The following is a 25,814-nucleotide window of genomic DNA, read 5'->3' on the forward strand; positions in this document are numbered from 1 at the left end:
AGCATTGTTGGACTACTGCCATCCAGCCGAGAAGAGAACCTGGCCAACTGACAGAGGCAGTAGTGGGTTACCTGAGCTGGTCTCCTCTTCCTGAAGGCCTCGCCGGCTCGGCCCAGATGTCACCTGTTCGATGATCTGCCGCAGGTGGTGCTTGAAGGTAGCTGTGTTGAGCTCCTCATACTCACAGCCCAGGGCCTCGGCTGCATGATTGGCCCACTCAAACCTCATGAACTGCTTCCGGCCCACTGTGCCAAGGACAAAGCAGAGGTGTGTGGCTGTGAGAGCCCTGGGCAAGGGACAGACGGAGAGCCCAAATGAGTCTGGGCTCCCTTCCCCACCCCTCACCCCTCGCCAGTTCCAGGCCACTCACATCTAGGTAGAGAGCTGGAAGAGCTGCCCAGGCCAGCAGAGCCTTTGGGGATGGCCTATGCAGTAGGAACTACGTTTTACAAGAGACACATTCCTGCTTCCTCTGGCTATTGTGCACTTTTTTCAAAGTGGGGAATTGGAAGACTCTTTGCAAAAGTGTGATTCATTCTTCTTTGGGTCCATCTCTCTACCCAGCCACTCTCCCCGCCGCCCACCCACTCACCCATGCAGCTGCTCACCAGGCCGCCCACACAGGCAACCATCTTCCCAGTCACCCATCTGCTCAATATCTATTTATTGAGTGCCACTCCATAAACGGGAGACATGGGGGCCAACCACTAGGAAACCAAGGATGGGCAGGACCGACAAGGTGCCCGTCCTCCTGGCTTTTACGGTCCACTGAAGAAGGAGTGAAGCAATCAGCAAGTCAATACAGAGATCAATAAGATCATTTCAGGTGATAGGAAGGTGAGAAGGAGCTGGCTACATGCAGACATAAAGAACCAGGGAAGAGTTTTATAGGTAGCAGGGGTGGAGGGAAGGGAGTGCTGTATACACCCTGAAGCACCATGTGTTAGATGCCAGGAACGCTGGTATGGGAAGGGGGTGACCAGAAGATGCCCAAGACTCAACAGGGAGTCACTCCATGGGCAGCTGTAAAACCACTTAGAAATGGCAGGAAAGTCTCTATGCAACCTGAAAAAATGCTTACAATTGAATGCTCAATGAAAACCAAGAGACCAGAAAACTGTACCATAGCACACAACGTCAATCATTCTACAGTGACATTAAAACAATAAAAAAAAAAAAGGAAATTCAGCCAACTATTAACAATCCCAGCTGCGCAGGGAAGTTTAATTTTCCCCAAATCTTCTGCCATGGTTATGTGCTCACTTTGGAATTGAACAGAACTAAATGATTTGTTCAAAACAAGTAACTGTGCCATGCTCAGGACATTTTCACCCATCTTTTTATCATCCCATAAATGTGTTTTCCTTTTTTGAACTGAGAATCACGGTTGCCAATAGAGATTCTGCAGCCCCAGGAGACTGTAAGGGCCCAGGCCTTCAAGCAGACACTTGAAGAATCAGTCTCTGCCTGGTGACAAAATGAGAAATTTGAACAAGGATTTGCTCTGGGGTTTCAGTGCCAGCCAAGGAGGAAAAGCCCTGGTCCCAGTCCCTGAGGTTATCACAAAGAGTGACCGCTTTGGCAGCGGGGAAGCGGGAATCTTTTTTCCCCAGGGATCATCCTAAGCGTATTCAGATCATTCCTGCTGTACAGGTGAGAAAATGGAGACAGACAAAACAGATAATAATGTCCTCTACTCAAAGATTATGACGAGGATGATGAGGGTGATGGTAAGGTGAGGATAGGAATGGTGACGGTGGCAGTAATGATGATAAGACACAGATGCTTACGATGATAATTGTATTGGTGACCGTAAGGTGGGGATGGCGATGACCATGGTAGTGATGATGATGGCTACTGTGACCATTGTGGCGACAACAATCACACTTTATCCACCACTTTTTATTCAATGCCTTCTTTATTCAGCTCATGGCTTTTGAAGTTAGCCTGTGTGAGAGCACCAGGTACAGCAAATGGGAAAGTGGACCGTATGCTGGTTATGACTGTTTATCATTGCTACTGTTATTAGATCTGCACAAGAGTCATTAAAAATGTACACTATCACCCCCATGTCGCAGATAAAACAACGGATTCCGAGAAGACATCGGCAAACACGCCACCGCTAAGGGGAAGAACCAGTCTTCCAACAAAATCAGTCCTTTAAATGCCTTCTCTGGGAAATCTATCCTATCCTTATGACCCTGGCCAGGTTCCCTTTTAAATGAACTCACTTATCTTTCTTTACTTAAAGGACACAGGATTCCATTATCTCCAGTGAGAATCCATTATCACCTGTCACAATAGAAAGTAGAAATAAATACAATATGAGCACCAGATGCCATTAGGTCCTAATTGGATGCCATTACCTGTGGGCCCAATGCTTTTGCTTTATCTCCCTGCGTGTGTGTGTGTGTGTGTGTGTGTGTGTTAAAGAGATGAGCCAAAACAGAATGAGGTGTTAAAGACTATTTACACAGAAGCCAACTTTCTCTTCCCTTCTGGCAACTGAAGGTGAACTCAGTACGGGAAACTTCCTTGGTAGATATGCCCTGTACATCCCCTACTTCAACCCCCTCTCCAGCCGCTGCTTTGTGAAAGAGGCCCTCACAATGCAAACCCAAGGACTTTGCCAGCCTTGGGGAGCTGGGAGCAGTCATGGAAGGATCCAGTAATTGCTATCTCCACCAAGAGGGTCGGTGCTTGGCTCCATGCATTTTGTACACCCTGCCTGGCTGAGTGGGGAAGTTCTGGGTGCAGCTGAGACACACCTCAACTGGAGAATCCCAGGATGCCCTTGAGGAACTGGACCAGAAAAATGACATTTTTACTCCCAGAAGGCCCTGAAACTTGCCCTTCACACACACAAAATCCAACCTTGTAATTTCGCTGTCTTTGCTCACATCTGGGTCGTGGCCAAACTCAGTAAGTTTGCTTTTGGTCCTAGCTCAGCTGCAGAAGCAGATTCTCTAGCGGGGAGGGTCCCCGAAAAGAGCCGAAGTCAGGGTGGGCTGCTCCTGGTCTGTTCCTCAGACCCCATCCTCATGGCTGAGACGAGGCCTGGCTCCCGGCAATCTCCTACCAAAAGCTGGGCTGCTGAGTGGCGGGCAAGCAGGGTGCAGAGCAAGGTCTCATAGATGGGAAGCAGAGCGGCTCCAAGTGATGACTTAATGCCCATCATTGCCACTAGGAGCAAAGTGAATCATGCATCGTGAAATTGGGTCTGGTGAGTTTCTTAACTATTTGGACTTCTGAGAACCCAAAGGGTGTATCTTGTAAGTCTTTGAGAGGGAAGAAGTTTGGGCCAAGGTTGCTGCCCCACTTGGGAACTTGCAGGACTAAGTTCCCAGAAGACACTAGTTTAGGAAACACTGGATTAGTCTTTAGAACCCTCTCCTACCCAGGTGACCCTAAGAAACTCAGTCACTCACCTGTCACTTCTAGTACTTCTAGTCAGCTGTCACTTTTAGAAAGAAGCCAGCTGGGGTTAGAAAACAGAAATGGATCCCAGCATTATGGCACAGGGGCGTTAGACCACCGCTTTCAAAGTCGGCATCCCATACTGGAGTGCTGGCTTCAGTCCCGGCTGCTCTGCTTCCAATCCAACTCCTTGCTAATGCACCTAAGAAGGCAGCAAGTTCTTGGGCCACAGCCCCCACCCCCCAGGGGAGACCTGGATGCAGTCCCTGACTTCCGGCTTCCACCTGGCCCAGCCCTGGTTGTTACAGCCATTTAGGGAGAGAACCAACTGATAAAAGATCTCTCCCTTTCTGACACTCTTTCAAATAAATGAATGAATCTTTTAAAAAGAACATTTTAAAAAAGAAGGAAGGAAGGAAGGAGCAAGAGAAATTAATGGAATAGAGTTGCAATGTTCAAATTCACCTGCCAACGCAGGTTTTCCTCTTTGTACTTGATACTGTGAAAGAGAGAGAAAATAACATACTTTCCCCTATGCACCACGAATTCAATTGCTAACACTTACTGTGGCCTCCTGCACATATTAATAACCAAGTTGTTTCTCCTTCCAACAAAAGCTGTGCTGCTGCTGAATTTCTCAACATCACATGACTCACTTATAAGGCTGTGTGCATCTGTTCCTCCCACAGACGTGGTAGTCTGGAGGCCTGGGAAGAAGGAGGCCACCGGCAGGGAGGCAATAACCCCAAAAGCTAGAGTGACTGGAAGCAAAGCCATCATTCTGGAGACAGGCCAGAGTTCAAATGCCACCTCTGCCACTTCATGCTGTGGGAGGGTGGGAGGAAGCAGAGGGAGTCCCCTGAGCTCTCAGAACCCCCGTCTCCTCTTTGGTAAAATGGGAATGATGAATGGAATCTCCCTCTCGCAATTCCATGGAAATCAGTGAGGTCGCATGAAAGTGCTTCAAAACGTTCATGAGGAAATAGAATGAAAGGATAAATTTCTTCTGGTGCAAAAGTTTTTGAAATTCATGTAGATTTTTTTTTATATATAACATGTATCTCCCATGTGCTTGGTGGACACCTTTTATAGACCTGGATTTCAATTTCTTAATTTTTTTAATTCTATTTCATAGACAGAGAACTCCCATCTGCTGGGTCACTCCCCCAGATGAACCCACAAGGGCCCAGAGCTGGGCCAGGCCCAAACCAGAATCCAGGAACTCAGTTTGAGTCTCCCACCCTGGTGGGAACAACTCAGGCTTCTTTAGCTGATACTCGCTGCCTCCTGCATGCACTTTAGCAAGAAGCTGGAACCGGGAGTGGAGCCAGAGCTGGACTCCAACAAGGCTCTCTCATAGGGGACACAGGTGTCCCAATAGGTATCTTTATCACTAGACCAAATGTGCCCATTTGGGGAGTGAACCAGGGGATGGAAGGTCTGTGTCTGTCTCCTCTCTGTCACTCTGCCTTTCAGATTAACAAAATAAATCTTAAAAGAGAAGAAACCCAGAAGCCCTGGGCATTCCAGCTGCCGCTCCTCACCTTCCTAAGGCACAGGGCCGCCGGCAAACCCTGACTTCCAGCATTGGCCACTTTAGAGCATGCATTTTTTAAATGTAATTGTTTACATCCCAGAGCAGCCATTGCAACTTAATGAATGAATTCAATCTGCTCAGAAACTGCAGAATAAATCCTCGCCTGTGGCCCAAAATAGGCTGTGCTGTACCAGCTGTCGGGCAGGGTGCCAGGCCAGCAGCTGGGCTTGGCGGAGAATGCGCAGCCCGTGGCTATGTGGGAAAGCATGTGGGAGGAGCAGGGCCCCAGAGGGTACAGGCCATGGAGGAAGCGGGTCCAAGGACACATCAGTGGAATCCCCAGGGGAAAGCCTTACACATGGGAGCACAGGGACCTTGGGACCCACAGCAAGAAATGCCTTGGGATTTCTAAGCTGGCTCAGTTCACCTTGCCTCTGCTCACCTGGGCATCCCTGCCTGCCTCACCCTCCCCTTTGTCTACTGTTTTCAAAGTCCAGCTCAGAGGTGTCTGCCTCTAGGACCCCCGGAATGCAGCTGCTCTCTCTCAATCTTGGATAGCACCTCCTTAGAATGATGCTTGCAGCCTCAGTGCACTTGGCTGGGTCTCTCATCAGATATGGTGTCTTGGAAGGTGAGAGGGGTATTCAAAACACAACTTCTCATCAATAGATACAGAGGGGAAAAGAAGGACAGAAAAAGAGAGAGGGGAAGAAAGGGGAAGGGGAGGAGACAAAGAGAATGGGAAGGACAGAGAAAGGAAGATGGACGGATGAGAAGGAAGGGATGAAGCTGTCAGGATGAACCACCAACTCAGGGGGCAGGACCCCTGCCGCATCGTCCTGCTGTGCGTCCCTGAACCATTAGTTTCCCCTCTCAGGCCTCGCTCCCTTGCCTGCATGAGGAAGGACTTGGGCTTGCCCAAGGGTGAGCCCCTCTCCAGCTCTCGGGTCCCTCACCCAATCAGAAATGCTCGTGCACCCCCAGGAGCAATGGAACCTTTTCCAAATAAGCAGGTAGACCTCTGGGGCTGCCAGGGCTGCCAGGGCTGCCAGGGCAAACCAAAGCTGGAAAACTCATCACAGCCTGGCCCACAGCTGCCTTGCACCTCCCAATTCTGCAACTCTTGATGTCCCTGGTTTTGGAGCTTGGAGGAATGAGCTGACTGACCCCAGACGGCAGTAGGGCCCTGATATTAACCCTCTTGGGAAAAAAAAAAAAATCCAGAGGGGGATGCTGCTCTCTGAGCTGGTGACACTGCCAGGACAGTCTGTGCAGTGACACTCCTGACTCCGGGAAAGAAGGGAATGACCCAAATGCTCAAGAGGAGCACGCTTAGGGAAACTGAGGTCCACGCAGTCAGCAGACAATCACTGGCATCCCCGTAAGCAGGCACGGAAAGAAAGCGGAGAGTGGCAACGACACAGCCCACAAAACTCAAAGGGCAGAGAAACGGAGCTGATGTGTACCGGCAACGTGAAGAACCGCCACCTCTCCACTTGTCAGGTGAGCAGATGTGGCAAGATATGACAGGTGCTTCTTCTTTAACTTTTATTAACATCCAGAGAACAAACCCCATAAAATCTAAAAAGATAATCTTACGCCCCTCCCTACATCTCCACCCCAGCAACCCCCCCTTTCTTCCTTCCTTTCATTTCATTTTTTCCAAAAGCAGAATTTTCTAAGACCCAAAGATAAAGACTGTTGTTCCGGTTACAGGAATGCACCCTGGTGTTTTGGCTGTGTACTGCATCCACAAAGGATGCCACAGTTGGAGGGGGGTGGAAATTTGGTGGCACTGGTTGGGCAGGATGGAGGAGGGCAGCATAAGACTAAAAATGTTGCAACTTCCTGGGAGTCTAGAGTTATCTGTAATCAAAAGTTTAAGAAAATAACAAAGCAGCTCTCAGCTGGCTAAGTGGTCCCTTGTGATACCACAGCCAAGGATACACTTGTCAGAACATAGACATACACGAAGTAGAATATCCAGCTAAGCTACAGACTTCAGCGAAAATAATTTAGTGGGCTGTGGAGCAGTGGGCTTAGTTGCCCCATAAGACATCAACATCCCATACTGAAACACTGATTCACATCCTGGCTTCTCTGCTTTGGATCCAGCTCCCTATTAATGTTCCTGGCCAGGGGAGGTTGCGGGCACCAGGGGTGTAGCAAGCGATGGCTTAACTGCTTGCGTCTCTATCACCCATGTGGGAGATGCAGACTGAGTTCCAGGCTCTTGGCTTTGGTCTAGCCTGGCCCTGGCCTGTTGTGGGCACTTGGGAAGTAAGTCAGCAGTTGGTAGATCAATATATATTTTCTCTCTCTCCCTCCCTTCCTCCCTATCCCTTTGGTGAACTGCCCTTGCTGAAGATCCTGAAGCATCCCAGAGTAAGGAGGTGCTGTCAACATCAGGGTTATTGTCTCTCCTTGCAGTGGGCATCTCTGGGACCCCCTGCGTTACAGAATTATAGGGCTACTCATAGGGGGATACACATCTTTATCACACTGAGCAGTGACCTGTCTACCTCCTTTTACCAGCACAAGTTCCATTTTCCTGACCCTGCTCCACCTAGGATTTCATGGGCCTCACGTGCTCTACATTAAGCGATGGGTCAACAGCAAGCAAGCTGACAAATACAGTGAAAGTTAAATATACTACACACCACGTCAGCCTGCAGAGGAAAAGCAGACCAAGCAAAGCAGCCATCAACACAAGCTTCACTCATCGTTGCTGCCTATGTATGCCATGATGGAGGAACCATGCGCAGAGCAACATATCAGAGCCTAACTCTCGGGGGAGAGCCAGCATCATCTCTGGTGTCTGCAGAGCTACGGGACAGCAACTCAGATTACCATCTTCATGAGAGCCAGGCAGAGCTTCTACATTCAAAGTCAATGTAACAGGAGCTTTAAAGGTTTATTTATAAACTGGAGATGGCTGAAGCAGTGTTGTGGCACATAAGGCTAAGCTGCTGCTTGCCACACCAGCCTCCCATAGGGGTGCCAGTTCAAGTCCCAAGTGCTCTACTTCCAAGCCAGTTCCCTGCTCATGCACCTGGAAAGGCAGCAGTAATTGGGCCCAAATCCTTGGGTTCTTGCACCTGCATGGGACATCTAGTTGAAGCTCTTGGCTCCTGATTTGGCCCAGCTCAGCCCTGATCATTATGGCCATTTAGAGAGTAGAATCTCTCCCCCTCTCTCTCTCCTTTCTCCTCTCTCTCTCCTCTCTCTCTCTTTCTCTCCCTCTATTTGTAACTCTACCTCTCCAATAAATAAAAAAATGCAGAAGGTTAAACATGAACCCTTATAAAGCCCCCAGCCCAAACCCATGAGAAGGGCCAAGTCTTCTCCTCTCTTGGTTTCAACTCATTAATCCTTGTCAACAAGTTCACAAAATGGGGGGACTAGCAGTGGCCCCAATTTATGGAGGAAGAAGCCAAGAGCCAGCGAAGCATCGTGAGACTCGCTGGCTGACTCCCAGTGCAGTCTGTCGCATGACTTTCTTCTTCACCGCATGGGCTGCATGAGTCGAATCAGACCAAAAACATAACGGAGACCTAAGCGTTTCTCAAACCATCCAACACTCGAGTGTTATTAGAGATGGCGGTTGTTCTTCTTAAGAGACCAGACTCCCTGAGTCTGGGTCACAAGACCTCAGATCTCTCCCTGGGGAACTGACATTGGATTGGAACTCTCAAAATAAGTGAGAAAAAAAAAACAAATCAGACTCAGGGAACAGAGTATGATTTGAATGAGGGGGGGAAAAAAACTCCTGATTAATGAAAATGATTCTTAATATATTTCAAAATGATCTGTTATGACATAAAGCAAAGACATTTATATATGGCTGTGAAATTCTTAATAGCTGATTTTAGAGCAACTTATTATGAAATCTTCCAAAGCAGAATATATAGTGAGTAAATCATCAGGCAGTGCTCCCAGGCCGACTGACAGTAGCTTTTCTTAAAATAATTTATAAGGTGGAGTCGAGGGACTGAGGGCTGGCAGAAATTATTGCCGTAATCATGTATTAATAAAATATTTATAAATGTGACTTTCTCTCTGAGCCTCATGGACACCTACATATACAGGTCGGATCCCTGAGCCCACGTCACAGGAGGTACCAACCTGCCCTACGGGAAGTTGGAGACGAGGAGTCATACTGGGTCCCCTCACCTGCCTGGGGACAGGTCAGTTGGCCAGGGCACGCACCTAGGCAGTGCTCTGTCGCATGGGAGGCAAGGGGGCCCGTGAACACTGGCAGGGAGGCTGTTGCCATCTGCTGAATACTCCCAATCCCTAGCCCTGGTAGGCGCTGTCCCTTTCAAGTTGGGTGCAGTCTCAAGGCAAAGTGTTGTGTCACCTTAAGAAGTCCCCTCATACAAAGTCAACAGTGCCACCCTACAGAGCTGTTTCCTACAGAAGGTGTGGCCTGTGTTAGGAGTGACTGAAGGATGATTGAGCCCCTGACCGATGCTCCCACCACCAACCCCCACTCCCTGAGTGTCCCTGGGCTCTCTCTATGGAGCAGTGGCTCTGCTCTGCTCTCTCTGCTCACAGGAACCTGCTCGGCCCATACCGAGGGTAGCCTCTGAGGACAGGAAGTGAATGCCTCCCAGGAGAACCTACAGCCAGGCAGCAACAGGAGGGTTGGATCAATCCAGGCTGCCTCCACTCCTGGGTAGTAAAACTAGAAGACTCAGGCCAGAGCCATGGCATAGCACACTAATCCTCCACCTGCAGCATCTCATATGGGTGCCAGTTCGTGTCCCGGCTGCTCCACTTCTATCCAGCTTCCTGCTTGTGGCCTGGGAAAGCAGCACAGAGGCTGGCCCAAAGCCTTGAGACCATGTACCCATGTAGGAAACCTGGAAGAAGCTCCTGGCTGCTGGCTGTGGATCAGCTCAGCTCTGGCCATTGTGGCCATTTGGGGTGTGAACCAGTAAATGGAAGAGCTTTCTCTCTCTCTCTCTCTCTCTCTCTCTCTCTCTCTCTCTCCCCCTCCCTCCTTCCTTCTCTCTATATAATTCTGACTTTCCACTAAAAATAAGTCTTAAAAAACTAGAAGATTCTCCCCGACTTCTCAGAGAGCTACACCTCAAAGCTGATCTTAGAGTCCTTAGAGCACCCCCAATTGCCTGTCTCACCTCCACATGACCCTCACAGATGCTTTTTGGGGTCCTCACCCAAATAAGCTACAGCCTGCCGAACCCTCATCTCAAGACCTGCTCCTGGGGACACCCAGCCTAAACTTCACTGCCATCCATGCATCCTGACACCAACCCTCCTCTTTGCCTATGGGAGGAGGAAGATGCTGAAGTTCTGCCAACTTGTGCTTTAAATTCAAATCATCCCCCTTCAAGGGTTCACATTCTTTGTCTACTGGCACTTCTGCTCTCCCTTCTAGGAAACAGGTTCGATTCCTGCCCCCATGGGTGCCAGTGCCCCAAGGCTGATCCATAGTGGGTCTTTCCTGCTCTCTCTCTCTCTGATCAGCCCAGGGCTGGGCCTAACACCAATGCTAGCTCATCTCGGAGAGGAAGCAGGCCCCTGTTGTGAGGTTTAATGGGGATAGGATTGTCCAAAGTCCCCAGTGGGGACAGGACCATGGGTAGTAAGAAATGTGATTTGTCTTGGTTTGGTGGGTGATAGGTGGCAATACACAGACCCTCTGTTAAGAACTTCTGATCTGATTGCTATGATGTGACCACTCTCCTTCCCCATGAGAAGTGCCTGGATTGGAAGCTTCTTGAGGTATCTGCTGTCCACAAGAGAGTAGCTTACAGCATCAGCCAAAATCCGTATATGGACATCAGTTCATGAAATAAATGAGTGACTACTTCTACTAATTCACTCCCTATTGGGAAGAGACAGACAAGGGCACGATTACAAGACAAGGCAGCATAAGCCCTGTGTGCCAGGACTCACAGCTGTGATCCCTACTCTGCGCAGGAACAAAAGAAAGAGCAGAAAAGACTGAATAAAGCTGCAAGGGGGCCCAATCAATCCATTGATCAATCAATAAAATAACAGCTAAGAGAGAGAAACCAAGGTAGGATTGATGTCATCAAGTATAAACTTAGTGGCTGAATAGAGAGATAACCAGAGCAAAGAGGATGATGGGAAGCACTTGGGAGAGCAAGTGGAAATAGGGATGATCAACTCTCAAATGCTTGAGGAGGAGGCTGGCAGGATCCAGTTCAGCTCCCGTGGTGGGGAACTACTCCAGCCTTGAAGCCAGAAGGCACACCCCCTGCATCACTTAAACCCACCCTTTTCCCACATTCATTCCAGGGTCATCACGAGTTACCTACATCCCATTCGAATCCATAGAAAGGAGACAAAATATCAAAGTGTTCCACAGGCACATGTAATGGGTGGCTGCTCTACTGGACTGCATAGATGGTGTTCTTTCCAACAATGCCAGTGTAGTAGCTTCGTGAAAGCAAAGAAAGCAAAGCAAAGCAAAGCAAAGCAAAGCAAAGCAAAGCAAAGCAAAGCAAAGCAAAGCAAAGAAAAGAAAAGAAAAGAAAAGAAAAGGAGAGAAGGGAAGAGAAGAGAAGAGAAAAGAAAAGAAGAGAAGAGAAGAGAAGAGAAGAGAAGAGAAGAGAAAAGAAAAGAAAAGAAAAGAAAAGAAAAGAAAAGAAAAGAAAAGAAAAGAAAAGAAAAGAAAAGAAAAGAAAAGAAAAGAAAAGAAGATCACACAGACTGGCCTTATCCCCTCCTCATGGAGAGAAGGGCCTTGTAGGGCACCTGCTGAAGGAGATAGCTGGCCGCCCAGATGAGGTGAGTTCGGAGGAGGGACATACCTTTGCAAGCTCCTGCAGCACCCAGGTGATAGATGGCTGCCAGCACCCGCCAAATGGCCTGCTGCTCGCTTGCCAAGATGCCCAGCATCTCCATGGCGCCCTGGAGCTGGGTAAAGGCAGCCGCCGCCTTCTGCTTTTCTTCTGGCTGTGGGGGTCAGAGGGGAGAGGAAGAGAGACAGTCACGGGGCAGAATATTTTCACAGTGAAGGCTCAAAGCCAAGGGCGGACTCGGAAGAACGTGTGGTCAGCCGACAACCACAGTAAAGTATCCACAATTAAGCCAAGGTGTATTGATATACCAATGCAGGCTGCTGGGAAAGTTATAAAACCTCATTTCTGTCTGGCTCCAGGATGCAGTGTGATTTTTATTCTTGTCTGCATCCAAGACAGATTTACTAAGGCTGCACTCCATGTTCGGCTCTGGTCTGGGAGTGCAAGGAGGAGCAAAACCTAGATCTTGACTTTGAAGCACTCTCCGGGCACAAATGCAAAGAGACATAAAAACAGTGACGTGTGAGACAAGTTACATGGCCAACTTCAGTCTAAACAGAGGACTATGGGTTGTGGAAGAAGGAATGGCTGACAGATCCCAGCCAAGAAAACCCAAATGGGGTGAGACAGAGCTGTGATTAAAGACAGAGATATAAAGAGACAAAAAGTTGACCCCTTCAGCGCTGTGAAAGTCTCACCAAGCACAGGGGACAGAGAGGAGAGATGGGGGGGAGACCAACAGGTGGTCAATTGACTATGGACACAGAAGTAATTTCTTCTGCAGGTGGGAGAAGATAAATCACGAGGAGCTGGCAGAAGGTGAACTTGAACGTTGAGAATATAATTGTAAAATGGGTGTGGGCTTCCAACTTCAGCCGTGATTGGCAGATACTGCTCTGTATCTGCCTCTTGCCTTCCTGGATCCACAGCAGACATCGTTAATGGATCACAGTCTCGCGGCCAGTCGAGACATCGCTAATGGATCACAGTCTCGCGGCCAGTCGAGCAGTCACCTCTTGCAGCTTCCACCACCAACTCATCTGTCATCATCCACTGAATTGAGGCTTTTTTTTTTTTTTTGCTATACATATTGCTATGATAGGAAACTGCTGAAAGTTTCTAAGCAGGAGCCAAAGAGAATACTATACACACTCAGTTGTATATGGGTCATAGGGGTTTCAGTTGGTTAATTTTTTTTTCCTTTTCCAGATTTATAAGCCCAATTATTTTGGATTGAATATTAAAATGAGCCTGAGATTCTTAGGCACACACCATCTGGCCAGGGGACTCAGCCCAGAAGCCTGATGAGCAGGGAGGAAGGGAGCTGGGCATGGACATGCTTTTGTCAATCGTTGACCAGCTGAAAAGGATGGTGGTGATTCAGTGCTTGGCCTGGCTTGGAGAACTTGGGTGATGAACTGCCAGGCGTTCCAGCTAAAAGGTTGTGGGATTTTGTAAAGGCCGGTGCCCAGAGAGAGGGAGAGGGGTGGGGGTGACATGACACGGACGGACGTTGCACAGCAAATTTGAGAACAGGTGCTCCTGCCTCCCACCCCACATTCCTTGTCTACTGCCTTGAAGCCACTTCTTTGGACCGGGCAATGTGCAAGTCTGGTGGAGCGGTGGGGGCGACGTGAAGGCATGCAGTGGCATTGAGAGATTAGCCGTGGAAACATTTCAATTAATAGCAGAAGCGTGTTCTACCGCTGTATCGTATTTCCGGGCCACCGCAGGGCGGCCAAATCCCTAGCAACCAGAAGCTCAGCCTGGCAACAGCCACAGCCGCTCCGCTGGAGCCCACCGAGGGAAGGACGGCGTCTTACCCACACGCTCTCGGTTATTTATGAGATTTCAAAGTAGCAGAGGAAGGACGCTGAAAGGACAGTGGCAACGCATTTATTATGGCTCCTGCTACCAGCTCGGAGCATTTGACTTAAAATTACAGGCAGAATCTGTCCTCCGCCACTTGGCACATGTGGAGAGAAGGAGAAAACTTCTGCAGAAGTATATCTGCTCGCTCTTTCTCTCTCTTACTCCACCACACCCCCATGTCTCTTGGAACCAAACACCAGGGTCCAAACACTCAATCCAAAATGACCAAGGTCATGGTACATTCTCAATTTCTACTGAAGCAGATCTTCAAAATCTAGGATACCCTGACCAACGCCACTCCTGGGATCAAAAATCTTATCAGAGAATTGAGCAAACAGAGCCCGGCATGGTGGCCTAGCAGTTAGAGTCCTCACTTTATGCATGCCAGGATCCCATATGGCACTGGTTCTAATCCCAGCAGCCTCGGTTCTCATCCAGCTCCCTGCTTGTGGCCTGGAAGGGCACTTGAGGGCAGCCCAAGGTCCTGGGAGCCTGCACCCACATGAGAGGCCCGGGGGTGACTCCTGGCTTCGGATTGGCTCAGCTCTTTCCATTGCGGTCTCTTGGGGAGTGAATCAGTAGATGGAGGACCTTCCTCTCTGTCTCTCCTCCTCTCTATATATCACTTTCCAACAAAAATAAATAAAATCTTTTAAAAATAAATAAAGAGCAAACAAAAGGAACACATCCACTCACAATCAAGCATCTACCAAGAGGAGAACAGACAAACCAAGGGAGGGAGGGAGAGGCCCAGGGCACGGTCATGGAGTACCACACAGCTAAGAAAACATGCCCACCAGTGACCCAGCCTGCCGCATATAGGAATCTCACAGAGCCAACATGACATCACAGAAGTGAGAGACAAAATCTCTGCCTTTTTCTGTGGGTATAACAGAGTACTCAAGCCCCAGGGACTTGCAGGGAACAGAAGTGTGTGTAGCTCATGGTTGGGATGGCCAGAAAATGTAAGAGTTTGTTGTCAGCATCTTGAGTCTCTCTTCCCCTTCTTAGGAAGTCACAGAGGCCGTCGTCACAGGGGCCCTGCCTTCATGATCCCATCTGACCCCCCACCACCTCCAAACCTCTCTACCCTACAAATTCAGGAGTGAAGTTTCTAGCACATGAGTTTTGGGGGTGTCACACTCAAAACTCAAGGACCGTACACTGTGGCTCCATGCATGTGAAGGTCAAAGACATGGGGGACAAATGGACGAACAGCCAATGACTAGCTGATGGCCTTGGGGACAGGGGGACACCTCTGATTGGGGGAGGGATCTTCCAAGAGCTTTCCAGGTGGAGGAAAGGAATGTTCTGTAACTGAATCTTGGGGGGGGGGGGGCGGCGGTTGCCAGAATGGAGTAGCAGGCTCCATATACTTCACTGCGCGTTTTACTCCAATTCTGGAGAGAAGAAATCATTTCAAGGAGAAAACACCAAAAGCACAAGATGCCCCAGGCTTATGTCGGATGCCGTGACAGCCACAAGGTCAAGCAGAGACTGCAAGTCATTGAATGACAAAAACAGCATCCACAGTGTTCTTTCCAGGTTAAAGCAAGCAGCCGTGTGGACAGCACCCAGGAGACTCCTGCAAGGCGGACGAGGGAGTCAGGTCTGGGGCCAGACCGAGCTGGACACACTTTCAACCCTGAATTCCCCACAGCGTGACATGGCATGGTGTGTGTGGGTTCACGTCTGCTTCTTCAACGTGGAAGAAAACATGAGACCCTGTGGGAGTCTCAGCTCTGCCTCTCGGTTCTAACTCTCTGCTTATGCCCACACCGGAAGTCAGAGAGCAAATGACAGCCCAGGTACTTGGCGGAGAGCAGGAAATCAAAATCAAGTTCCAGGCTTTTCTGTTTTCAGCCTTAGAGGTCAGCTTTAGTTGTTGTGGGAATTTAAGGAGGGATCCGACAGGTGAAAGATCTCTCCTTTCCTCTCTTCTCCCTCCTCTTTCTCTCCCCCTTCTCTCTCTCTCTCTCTCCCTTCCTCTCCTCTCCCCGTTCCTCTCTCCACTCCTGTTCAAGCCCTCACCAGCCTGCCCTGCCCCACCCACAAAGGACTCCTAGCCCACTGACTGTCAGGGACACAGTGCAAACAGCCAGCGATGCACAGAGCGAGGACTGGGGGATGGGTGACTGAGCAAGGACAAAGGCACAGACTGGAAGGGTGGTAGTCTTGCTGGAAGAAGTGGTGTATAAAAGAAGTCACCACGTGCAAAATGGTATGCAGAAACACAAAGAAGGAAGAGGGGAGAGGGTTTAGGGAGCATGGAGCGTCTGGGCTCTGAGGACAGGACTGGGAGCAATGGGGAGCTGTGCCCGGTTTGCAGCTGGGAGCTGCGCCCTGATGGAGTGTGTGTGGCTCCCCTCTGGTTAGAAGCACAACGCGGGCAGGCAGTCCAACTCTAGTTCATGGGAATACACTAACCCACACTCCCCCAGAGCCTGTCTCGCCATGTCTGTACAACCTCAACCCAGAGGGATTCCCGCCCCTCTACTGCCTGAACCTGGAGGGCTGACCTGGAGCAACTGAAAGAGACAGCAGGACCACATGAACTTCACAGAGCCTATGGGAAGGGCAGCACAGGCACGGGTCCGGAGCTGGGACCTGCAAGGTCCTGCCCTGTCTGGATCTCTCAGCCATCCATCATGTTCCCCTGGTGTGGGATATTCCTAATGTGGAACAGAGGGTAGAGAGCAAGCCTTCACAGAGCAGCTACTGGGCTGGAGTGGCTGCTGCTGCTGCTACCCCAGGAAGCAGGCCAGGACCCTCACTTACTGACCAAGGAGGGAACGGAGATGCGAGGAGGAGAAAACATCGGCCCAAGCTGGGGCTCGCCCACTCGTGTCTTCCTGCTCAGACCCTTTGTCACGAGATCAGCTGGCAGGAAAGCTTTGAGGATTTTACAATAAACAAGGCACATGGAAACCTCCCCACCACCTACTCATCCCATCAGGGAATGCAGAGCTGGCGGGAGACAGAGCAGTAGTAAGCAAGCAAGGTGATGCTCGGGAGATGCTGTTACCAAGGAGACAGTAGGAAAGACAGTAGCGGGAGGCAGCAACCGTCACAGAGGCCTCGGGACAGGTGCACCAGGGTAGTCATCACCTCATTACTGTGAGCAATGAGCAGGACTGTGCGATTGGAAAACGTCAGGGGAATGGCTCAGGGAGCCATGCCTGGAGGCAGGAGCTTGGCAAGGCAGCCAAGACGCCCACTTCCCAGAGCTGAGTGCCCAGGTACCATCCCAACCCAGTCTCCTGCCAGGGGAGCACCCTGGGAGGCAGCGGGTCACCACTCATGTCAATCAAGTCCCTGGCAAACTCATGGCAGAGCTGGATCAAGTACCCAACTGCAAGCTATACCCCCCGCTGGATGCCCCCAGGTGGTTGTGGGTATTTGGGAAATGAGCCAATCAGTGCAGGAGACTGGTGTTGTGGCACAGCATGGAAAGCCTCTGATGTCAGCCGGTTGGAGAGCCAACTGCTCCGCTTCCAATCCAGCACTCCACTGCTATACCTGGGGAAGCAGTGGAGGATGGCCCAAGTGCTCAGATCCTTGCACCCACACACAGGAGACCAAGAAGAGGCTCCTGGCTCCTGGCTTCGGACTTTCCCTAGGTGTGGAATGGGGAGGGATGCCACAACTTCACACATCGATTTAGCACTACTGTGCATGATTGTAGCAATACCAATAATAACAGAAGCTTGTGCTGGGCAAGGGGCAGGCCCTGTGCAGGTCCCTGTGCGCTCTCTGTTTTTATTACGAGCTCAGCATCGTAAATGAGAATACTGAGACCCAGAGAGATGAAGTCACCTCGCCAGGCGGGAATGCCGAGGTCACGCCTCACGGCTGTGACTGCGGTGGACAACAGAGCCGACACGGCCGTGGAAGGACTGGAAGCGGAGCCGGTAAGAGGCAGGGGAGTGGCTGGGAGGAGCAGACCAGGGCTCAGCCAGCAAGGAAGCTGGGCTGTCCAGCTCCCAGATAAAGCAGAGGCCACACAGCCACGCTGCAGATGAACAAGGATGTTCTCTTAGCATAGAATCCTGTCTCCATGCACTGCTTGGTAAAGCAAGGAACTGTTGCCTCTGCTGCACCTGTTAAAATCCACTCTCATTCCACGATTCCCCATCCACCCAGGGTCACCCTCTCCAGGCAGCCTTCTTGGATACGCCTAGGACATATTTATACTTAAAAAAAAAAACCCTCCTACATCTGAAATTCAAATGTAACCCCACAACCTTGGGGACATGTTCTTAACCACTCTGGATCTTGGGGGCCTCCTCTGCTGGCCACATGGTCTTCATGAGCTGGCAGCCAGGCAGCCCATCCCTGGGAAACCGCCCCAGCTTCTAACGGATATGACCGGATGTCCTGACTTTGTGTTTCTTTCTGGGAAAGAAAGCATGTTCCGATCCAACCAGGTAGCAGAGGAAGAACAAAAGCAAACCCTACAAGGGCCGCAAATCGATTGGTCTGGAAAAAAAAAAAAAACCACCATGGAGAAGCAAAGCAAGCAAACCACTTCAAATGCCTCCTCAACACGGAGTCACGCTGTGAACAATGCCGACACGACACCAGCCAGCCAACAGGGCAGCCGGGGAAGGCCCACAGGTGCCAGCCTGGGACCCTGCCCCCTCCTCACAGCCTGGGAAGCAAACCGCCTGCCTCAGGCTGGCTGGAACACACACATCCATGCACGTGGGCCCCACTCCTTCAATGAGTCGGGGAAGAAGACCCTGGCCAGGTCCACCACCCACTAACTCATCCAGGAAAATGGGGAGAAGCAGGAAGGTGACCCCAGACAATAGCAGCCCCAGAACTTACTACCTTCCACCAGCCCCGGAAAATACTCCCCTCACCATCACAGCAACACACCCGGTAATGTGCGAAACACACGGGTTCTCCGGTCCCTCCCCGCACCTGCTGCTTCAGGCTCCATTAGCACACAGCAGGGTGTGTGTGTGTGTGTGTGTGTGTGTAGCAGCTTCCACCGTGATCCAAGGGATAGCAACAGCAGGGTGCGTGTGTGTAGCGGCCTCAAGTGTGATGCAGGGGAGGGGACAGCACACAGCAATGTGTCCCTGTGCGTGTGTGTGTACACTCACACACATGTAACCACCCTAAGCCTCACTGGCCAAGGATAAACCACTCGGCTTCCCCGCGTCCACGCCAGCATGTTCCAACATGCGACACAGCCTCTCCTCTGTCCCTGGTAGGATCCCTGCCGAGACACCACCACCCCCCTTCACCCCGCAGAGGACAGGCGCCACAGACCGCGGGGAGTCCTGCGTGGGCCGTTGTACCCCATGTGGCCGGGGCTGAGCTGTGGAACCCGCCACCCTCGTGGCTCACGGCTACCGGTGCTACTGTGCATGTGCTGGAGCGTCCCAGCTGGCCGCATGGCGTCTTTGACGAAGTGCGCCTTCGACCCCGCCTTTTCTGTTAGCATGTTTTAAGCAGGAGTTTGGACAGTCGTTTGGACATGCTGCCTGCAGATTCCTCCGCAGATGTGCGTTTGCCGTGACTTCTCTCCTGGCCTCCAGTGGCTCGTCTCTCTCAGCACACATCCTGTGTGTGCACTGTGATGTTGGCCTTGTCACTGGGGCATCACTGCCCAACCCGGGGATTGTTTTTCTACTATCTGTTCTGAGCAATGTTGTGGTTTTTAAACCTTTATGCTGCTGTTCATTTTTTGCAAATGAGACGAAATGCAAGCTGAAATTCATTGCTTGTTTGCATGGAGGTATCCAATTAGCTCAGCGCTATTTGTTCCCTGGATGTGTCTATTAGGAAAGAGCCCTTGGAACGGAAACTATCCACTTCTTCTCCCACCTGGTGAACTCTTATTCATCCTTCAAAACCCAGGCCAAATAGCCCCTTGGCTAAGAAACCCTCTGCAGCTAAAGTCTAATGGCTCTTTCTGCTCCTTCTGGTGCCTGAGCATCCCATACAGCCTCTGGTGCCATGTCCATCACATGATCACATTCATCGCCACATCTGAGTGCCAAGGGTCAGGACTACAGGCCCAGCACCAGGGGGAGGCAACTGGAAAATGGGCTCAGAAGCCAATGGCTGAAATAGACACTGGTGAACTAGACAGCCAACAGGAGGGCCGATGGTGCTTTCTGTAGTGAGTTCAGAGCCATCTCTCAAGGCCTCGCCTGGGCCCCACTCAGGGAGCTGTCACTAGCCGCGTCGCTCCACACGCACACCCAGTGGGACTTCCGCAAAAGTCCCGAGGCTGGATCCACGCCAGGCCCAGGGCTCAGCGCGCCGTGCACAGTGATCAGCGAGCCCTCCCAGCTGCCCCGGCGTGAGCGAGCAGAGTGGAAGAGGATACAGACGCTCTCCGCGAGCAACCGGAGATCATGCATCTAATGAGTGTCCCGGCCGAGGCTCGACCCCAGGGCCCAGGGCCTCGGGTCTGTGTGTGGGCGCCCGAGTGTCGTATCTCCCGCAAGCCCAGATCCCACCACCCCCATGCCTCCCCTACCCGGCCAGCCTTGCCCCCTTCTCCTTACCTTGGCCCACACGCCCATGCCAAAAGAGCTGCTGGCTGCCAGCTGGTGCAGGTTCAGCTCCGTCCTGGGAGAGCAGAGAAGGGGTCAGAGGTCAGAGACGGAGAGACATCCCCCCGACATGGTTTTCACACTGCAGGACCCCCCACCCGCTGATACTCAGGCATTGCACCTGCTCTACCTGCCCTGACCTTCCCATAAATACTGCCAGCCCTTCCTGACCCTGGGCAGAGACGGGACACCCCAGACCAGATGGAGGGAACAGGCTCTGGCTTGTCCGGATTGGCAGGTGGACCTTGCCGGGGGAGGGACTTAGAAGGAGCCCTGAGCCTCCACTGTGCGTTCTTTTCCAGGAGTGCTCCTGACAGCAACCTGCAGGACGCCAAGTACCAAGGCCTTGCCCAAGCCTTCCCAACTAACAATCCTTATGCCCCGCCCCTCCCCACAGTCCATTCGCTGTTGCCCTGTCACTCACACCCTCTCTGGCCTCAACCTGTAGCCCTGCCAAGTGTTCCCCTGCAGGTTCCCGAAGGGTGGGGTCTGCAGGTTCCCCATCCACTCCAAGGAGATGCAGGCAGGCAGGACCGCCCCCTGCTCCCACCCCCAGCACACGTTCCTCACTACAGCACCCTGGAGCCCACCCACAGCCACACTGTAGGCAAACCCAGGGTCCTGGGAGGCAGGGCTTATGCACTACTTCCCACCCACCCCTCAGTATCCCAGCTCCCTAGGTTCTCTCTAAAGCTCACAGCTGGGCCCAGCGCTACAGCCTAGCAGTTAAAGTCCTTGCCTTGCACATGCCGGATCTCATACGGGCACGGGTTCTAATCCCAGCAGCCCTGCTTCCTATCCAGTTCCCTGCTTGTGGCCTGGGAAAGCAGTCGAGGACGGCCCAAAGCCTTGGGACCCTGCACCCACGTGGGAGACCCAAAGGAGGCTTCTGTCTCCTGGCTTTGGATCTGCTCAGCTCTGGCCATTGTGGTCACTTGAGGAGTAAATCATTGGACAGAGAATCTTCCTCTCTGTCTCTCCTCCTCTCTGTATAACTAACTTTCCAATAAAAATAAATAAAATAAATCTTAAAAAAAAAAAAGCTCACATCCCCCCTCGCCTCTGCCTCCTGTCCTGGAATGACCTTTACCAGGGAGGTTTCTGGTCCATCTCCAGCCCTGCCTCCTAGCAGATAACATGTTTCCCTTCTCCTGAGACTTACTTTGTCCCATCTGTAAAATTGGCATTCTCCCATGTCATAGCAGGTCACAATCGTGTCACACCCATGTTATACCTGTGTCACACCATGTCTCATCCATGTCACCATCAGTGGCACACACATATGTCACTCCATGTCATGTCCAGGTCACAACCCTGTAGCACCCGTTACAACCATGACATATATATCATAGCTGTGCTGTACCCATGTCATGCCACGTCCCACTATTTCCCAGGTGACAATGGTGAGGCTTGCTGACCGGTGTCATCAGCCGGAAGCCACACAGCCAGCCAGGCAGGGCAGCCTGGCTCAGAGCCTGTGGCTGCAGCCACTGCACAACTCCAGGTCAAGTTCTTCCATCGAGGTTCTGAAGACTCTTTTAGAGGAACAGCTGAGTTGATCCCACTGAGGAAACCAGGAGTGTCTGCTCTCACGTGCCATGAGGGCCTCACAGCCTCAGTATGGGATGGGGGGAAGGAGTGAATGCAAATGCTACAATGGGGGGGACAAAGAGGAGCACCCCAAGTGACCACATGGCAACTGAGGCTGGAAGACAGGAAGCCACACCTGCCCATGGATGCCGCATGGACGCCCCAAGCCACACCCCCAGGGAAGCCCTTTGAGATGAGGCTCGCCTGACCGCCCTGCTCACTGCTCCCCTGCTGCTCCCACAAAGTTCAGAAATTTCTGAAAGACGTGGGGGCGACTGTCTCTGTCGGTCAGACCCTGTGTCACCACCATGGCCACCAAGACCCAAGCACCACAGCGCTTACAAACGGCCAGGTGTGCGTGGTCTGTTCACACTTTCATGCCCACTTCACACAGCCTGAACCTGAAGCTCAGAGCGGACGGCACGTGGCCAAGGGCTCCCAGCCCACAGCCCTGTGTTCCCAGGCATCCTCAGGAACGGGCCAGGTCCCTAACCACTGGGCTCTACGTCCCCTCACCTTGGGGTAATGGTGGGAGCAGGGAGTGGCAGAAGCCAGACCCAAACCCCCCCAGAAAACAGGTGTCATGTCTCTCCCAGCCCTCCACCGTCACGGCCTCTCCCCACCCCCCGTACTCCCACCCCACACTCACCTGAGGTCCAGGTCCAGCCCAGCCAGCATCTGTGAGAAAACTTCGAAGTTCCCCTCCCCTTCCGGCTGCCTCACCACCCGGCTCTTTTCCAGGAGCATTGTCTGCAGGGGGAGAAGATGGGGTCCCCTGCTCAAAACCTAGCAGTCCTTTCTTCCATCTCAATTATCAGAGTCCTCAGTGGGTCCCGCCTGGGGTGTGGCAGCCCCCAGGACCACCACCATGCCCTCGGGGTCTCACCTGCAACTGAGCAGCCGTGACTCGGCCAGTGGCATTGAAGTCCAGGGACATCACCATGGCGAAGCGGGTGGCAGCGCGACTCTGGCCCGTGGCCACACAGCCGAAGGCCCGCAGGACGGTGAAGGTGGCTTGGATCTTCTCCACTGGGGAGGGGCGAGGGGTACAGGGCAAGACGTCACCCCCAGCCTGGCCCCTCCCATGACGTGCCCTAACCATGTGCGGGATGCTCACATGTGACATATCCAGGGGAGTTTCGGAAAGTTCGTGGGAAACTGACTAGAGGCACGGATTTAGGTGCAAAACCAACCTGAAATTCACGTATGCTTTCTGCGTGATTGCCATCTTCCAGGGAATGTCTGAAAGGGCCCCTAGTGCACACAGCTCGGCTCCCCCTCCCTAGCTCCCCACGAGGGCTGGCCCTGCCCTTCCGGCCCCTGTTCAGTTCAGTTCAGCAGGTTGCACACTGCACAAGCACGCTTTGCCCCAGGGGCACATGGTCCATCTCCTCCCAGTCTTAGATCCGCCCTCTTCGACTCAGACAACCTCCCAATGTGTCTGCCCTGGCGATGACTCCGCAGACAGATCTCCAGGGTTGGAGGAAACAACATCTTTCTCCGATCCCAACGAGGCGTGGTGCCCTGACTGGCCACAAGAGAGGGGTCTGTACACCTCCGGTGCTCAGCAACGACTCAACTGAGCAGACGCGGGAAGGGCAGCCCCCCATTCTCCGCTTTCTGCCTCTCTCCCACCGCACCTGACACCCTGCCGTCCACACTGCCGGCCAGCTCCAGCAGGTGCTGCAGCACCTGCTCACAGCAGGTGGTCTTCCCAGCGCCACTCCTGCCCAAGGCCACGATGCTCTGGTCCCGCCGTTGACTCAGCAGCGCCCAGTATGCCCGCTGGGCCAGGGAGGCCACGTGGGCCTGCGAGGGACCCCAGCGGCCCCTGGACATGGGCACCTGCAGGAAGAAGGGGGGGAGCTTCAGCCTTCAACCCTCCCCTACCCCACCCTGACCCAGCTGCCATCTGATTGCTAGCTCATCAAAGAAATCTCAGCAGGCTGCTGGGAGGAGTCCAGCCTGCCGGGGGTGGGAGGAGGGCATGCCCAGAGGTCCCTGTTAGCCCCACAGGCATCCCATGCCTCGTCTGAGTCCCACCTCTGCCCTGTTGAATCACTGGGCAGCCACAGCTGGGAGAGATGGCAGGCAGGATCGATTAGTGATGTCTGTCACGGAAAGAGGGAATGGCAGGGCCCAGGAGTGAGTGGCGTGTGTGCTGTGAACGTCCCAGGACAGACGTAGGTGACACCCGAAGCCCTTGCATTCATCCTTCCTCACACAGAAGGAAGATCCAAGGGATGTGTGGCATGGAGCGGACTCCCCCGACAGGAGGTACCACCTTCCCCCAAAGGACATGAAAGAAACCCTTGCCGACCCCATGGAGACATCACTGGATGGACTGAGACCTCTTGTCGGCACAGTCAGCCACGCAGCCTCTGCAAGTCCCGGACCACACTCGTGGGAAGGCTGGGTGTGTCCCTGAAGCAGGTGTGGGACGCACACTCGCAGCACGGCCCTGCAGCCCCGCAAGTGCGTGATCGTTAAAAAATAAGAATAACCACCCCTGTGTCGTCGGTTATACTAAATACACACAAAATCACCAGACACCAGAAATGACCCAATTCACATCTCTCAGCCAGTGGACAACCACGTGAGACTGAGCTCATGCAAACCGAGACAACTGGTCACCCTGCCACCCCCACCCCCTACAAAACCGAGACAACTGGTCACCCTGAGAGCTGCTCAGTGACTCTGCGTGTCCATCAAGGAATAAACAGCAGCTGGCCACCGCGATGCCAGCCAGCCTTAAAGGCTCTGTGGTGTAGAAGATGACACGCAGTACAGTCCGGCCACCGGACCCCAGCAGGAGAGGCGTAAGTCCACGTGGTCTACAACCTGCTTCCCCCTACACCCCTGGAATGGAGGCTGTACCTGAGGGCCACACCCACAGGTGTGCATGTGTTACTGCACACATGAACGCATGGATGCTCTCAGGAACACGTGTGCCCACCCAGGCCCATACCCACAAACACCTTCAGGCTCTCAGGCACACACCTGGGCCCTGCCCTGAAGCCACTGGACCCATCTTCAAAGTGGGGCCAGTCCCGGCCTCGGGTGTAGGGCTGTGCTGCCACCTGGTGGCCATTTAGAGGAATTGGAGGTTGGCTCAGCAGAAGAATCGGGAGAATGGAGAAACACAGGGGTTGAGGGGAGCATTCAGGGATTTCAGGGGTTACCTCAAACCCTGCACCTGTATTCCATCCAGGATGGCCAGTAAGGACTCCCACTCATGGTCAGGGGCTGCAAAAACCTGTTCTCCAAGGAGTCAGAGGGGCCCTTACAGCAGGGCCAGAAGACACAGTCACATCCCAGCCACCAGGGCTCCTGGGGTCCTCCCAGGACCTCAGCAGGGACAGCCAGGAGGGACAAGCTGGGTTGGCCTGGGGTAGAACAGTCTTGGGGGTGCAGGACCACTGTCTCCGCTTCGGTGGATTTAGGACAACTTAGGGACCAGGAGTGGGTGAGTCTAGATGTGACGGAGGCCAGGAATGCACCACAATTTCTCTGGGTTTTCTCACAGCCACGCACAACTGGGAATCTGCTCACTGATGGTCTCCTGGACTCCATTCTGCCCCCTTTCCACGTCTCCTCCACCGCGTGGGAAAGCCTGGTGTAACCCCATCCCAGGCACCCATGGTAACCTGTGCTGTCTGTGTGGTCTACAACCTGCTTCCCCTCACACCCTTGGAACGGAGGCTGTATGTGAAGGCTTGTGGGTTGGCCTGCGACTGTTTCTTTCCTGTACCTGACCTGAAGGAGATCCCAGATCCAAAAGAAAGAAAGAATGAATGAATGGATGGATGGATGGATGGATGAAGGGCAGGGTTCCAGGGATTCAAATGCAGCTCCAAGTCTTTCCACCAGGGAGCGCAGAAAGCCTAAAGTATTTCTGCACTTCCCAGGAAAGATCAACGCGGGGCCTTAAGTATCACACCCACCTGACACCACAGCCCCTGCATTTTCAGGTGGATGTGGAACGCAGAATGCATGGAGTTCATACACAAAGGTGCTTGAAACAGA

General features: G+C 52.4%; 1 protein-coding gene across 1 annotated transcript in view; it reads right to left on the reverse strand.

Moving 5' to 3' along the window:
* Positions 1-25,814, reverse strand: part of MYO18B (myosin XVIIIB) — a 189,498-nt gene that overhangs the window by 154,642 nt on the left and 9,042 nt on the right. Inside the window, exons 7-12 of the mRNA XM_041003594.1 lie at positions 23,429-23,633; positions 22,675-22,817; positions 22,438-22,538; positions 20,151-20,214; positions 11,761-11,905; positions 72-245 (exon numbers count right to left, since the gene is read on the reverse strand). Coding sequence (XP_040859528.1) covers positions 72-245; positions 11,761-11,905; positions 20,151-20,214; positions 22,438-22,538; positions 22,675-22,817; positions 23,429-23,633 — 832 coding nt within the window. The remainder of the gene's footprint in view (positions 1-71; positions 246-11,760; positions 11,906-20,150; positions 20,215-22,437; positions 22,539-22,674; positions 22,818-23,428; positions 23,634-25,814) is intronic.

This window comes from Ochotona curzoniae, unplaced genomic scaffold (assembly GCF_017591425.1).
Source record: "Ochotona curzoniae isolate NIBS_2020 unplaced genomic scaffold, NIBS_Ocur_1.0 scaffold_274, whole genome shotgun sequence".
NCBI classification, from domain to species: Eukaryota; Metazoa; Chordata; class Mammalia; order Lagomorpha; family Ochotonidae; genus Ochotona; species Ochotona curzoniae.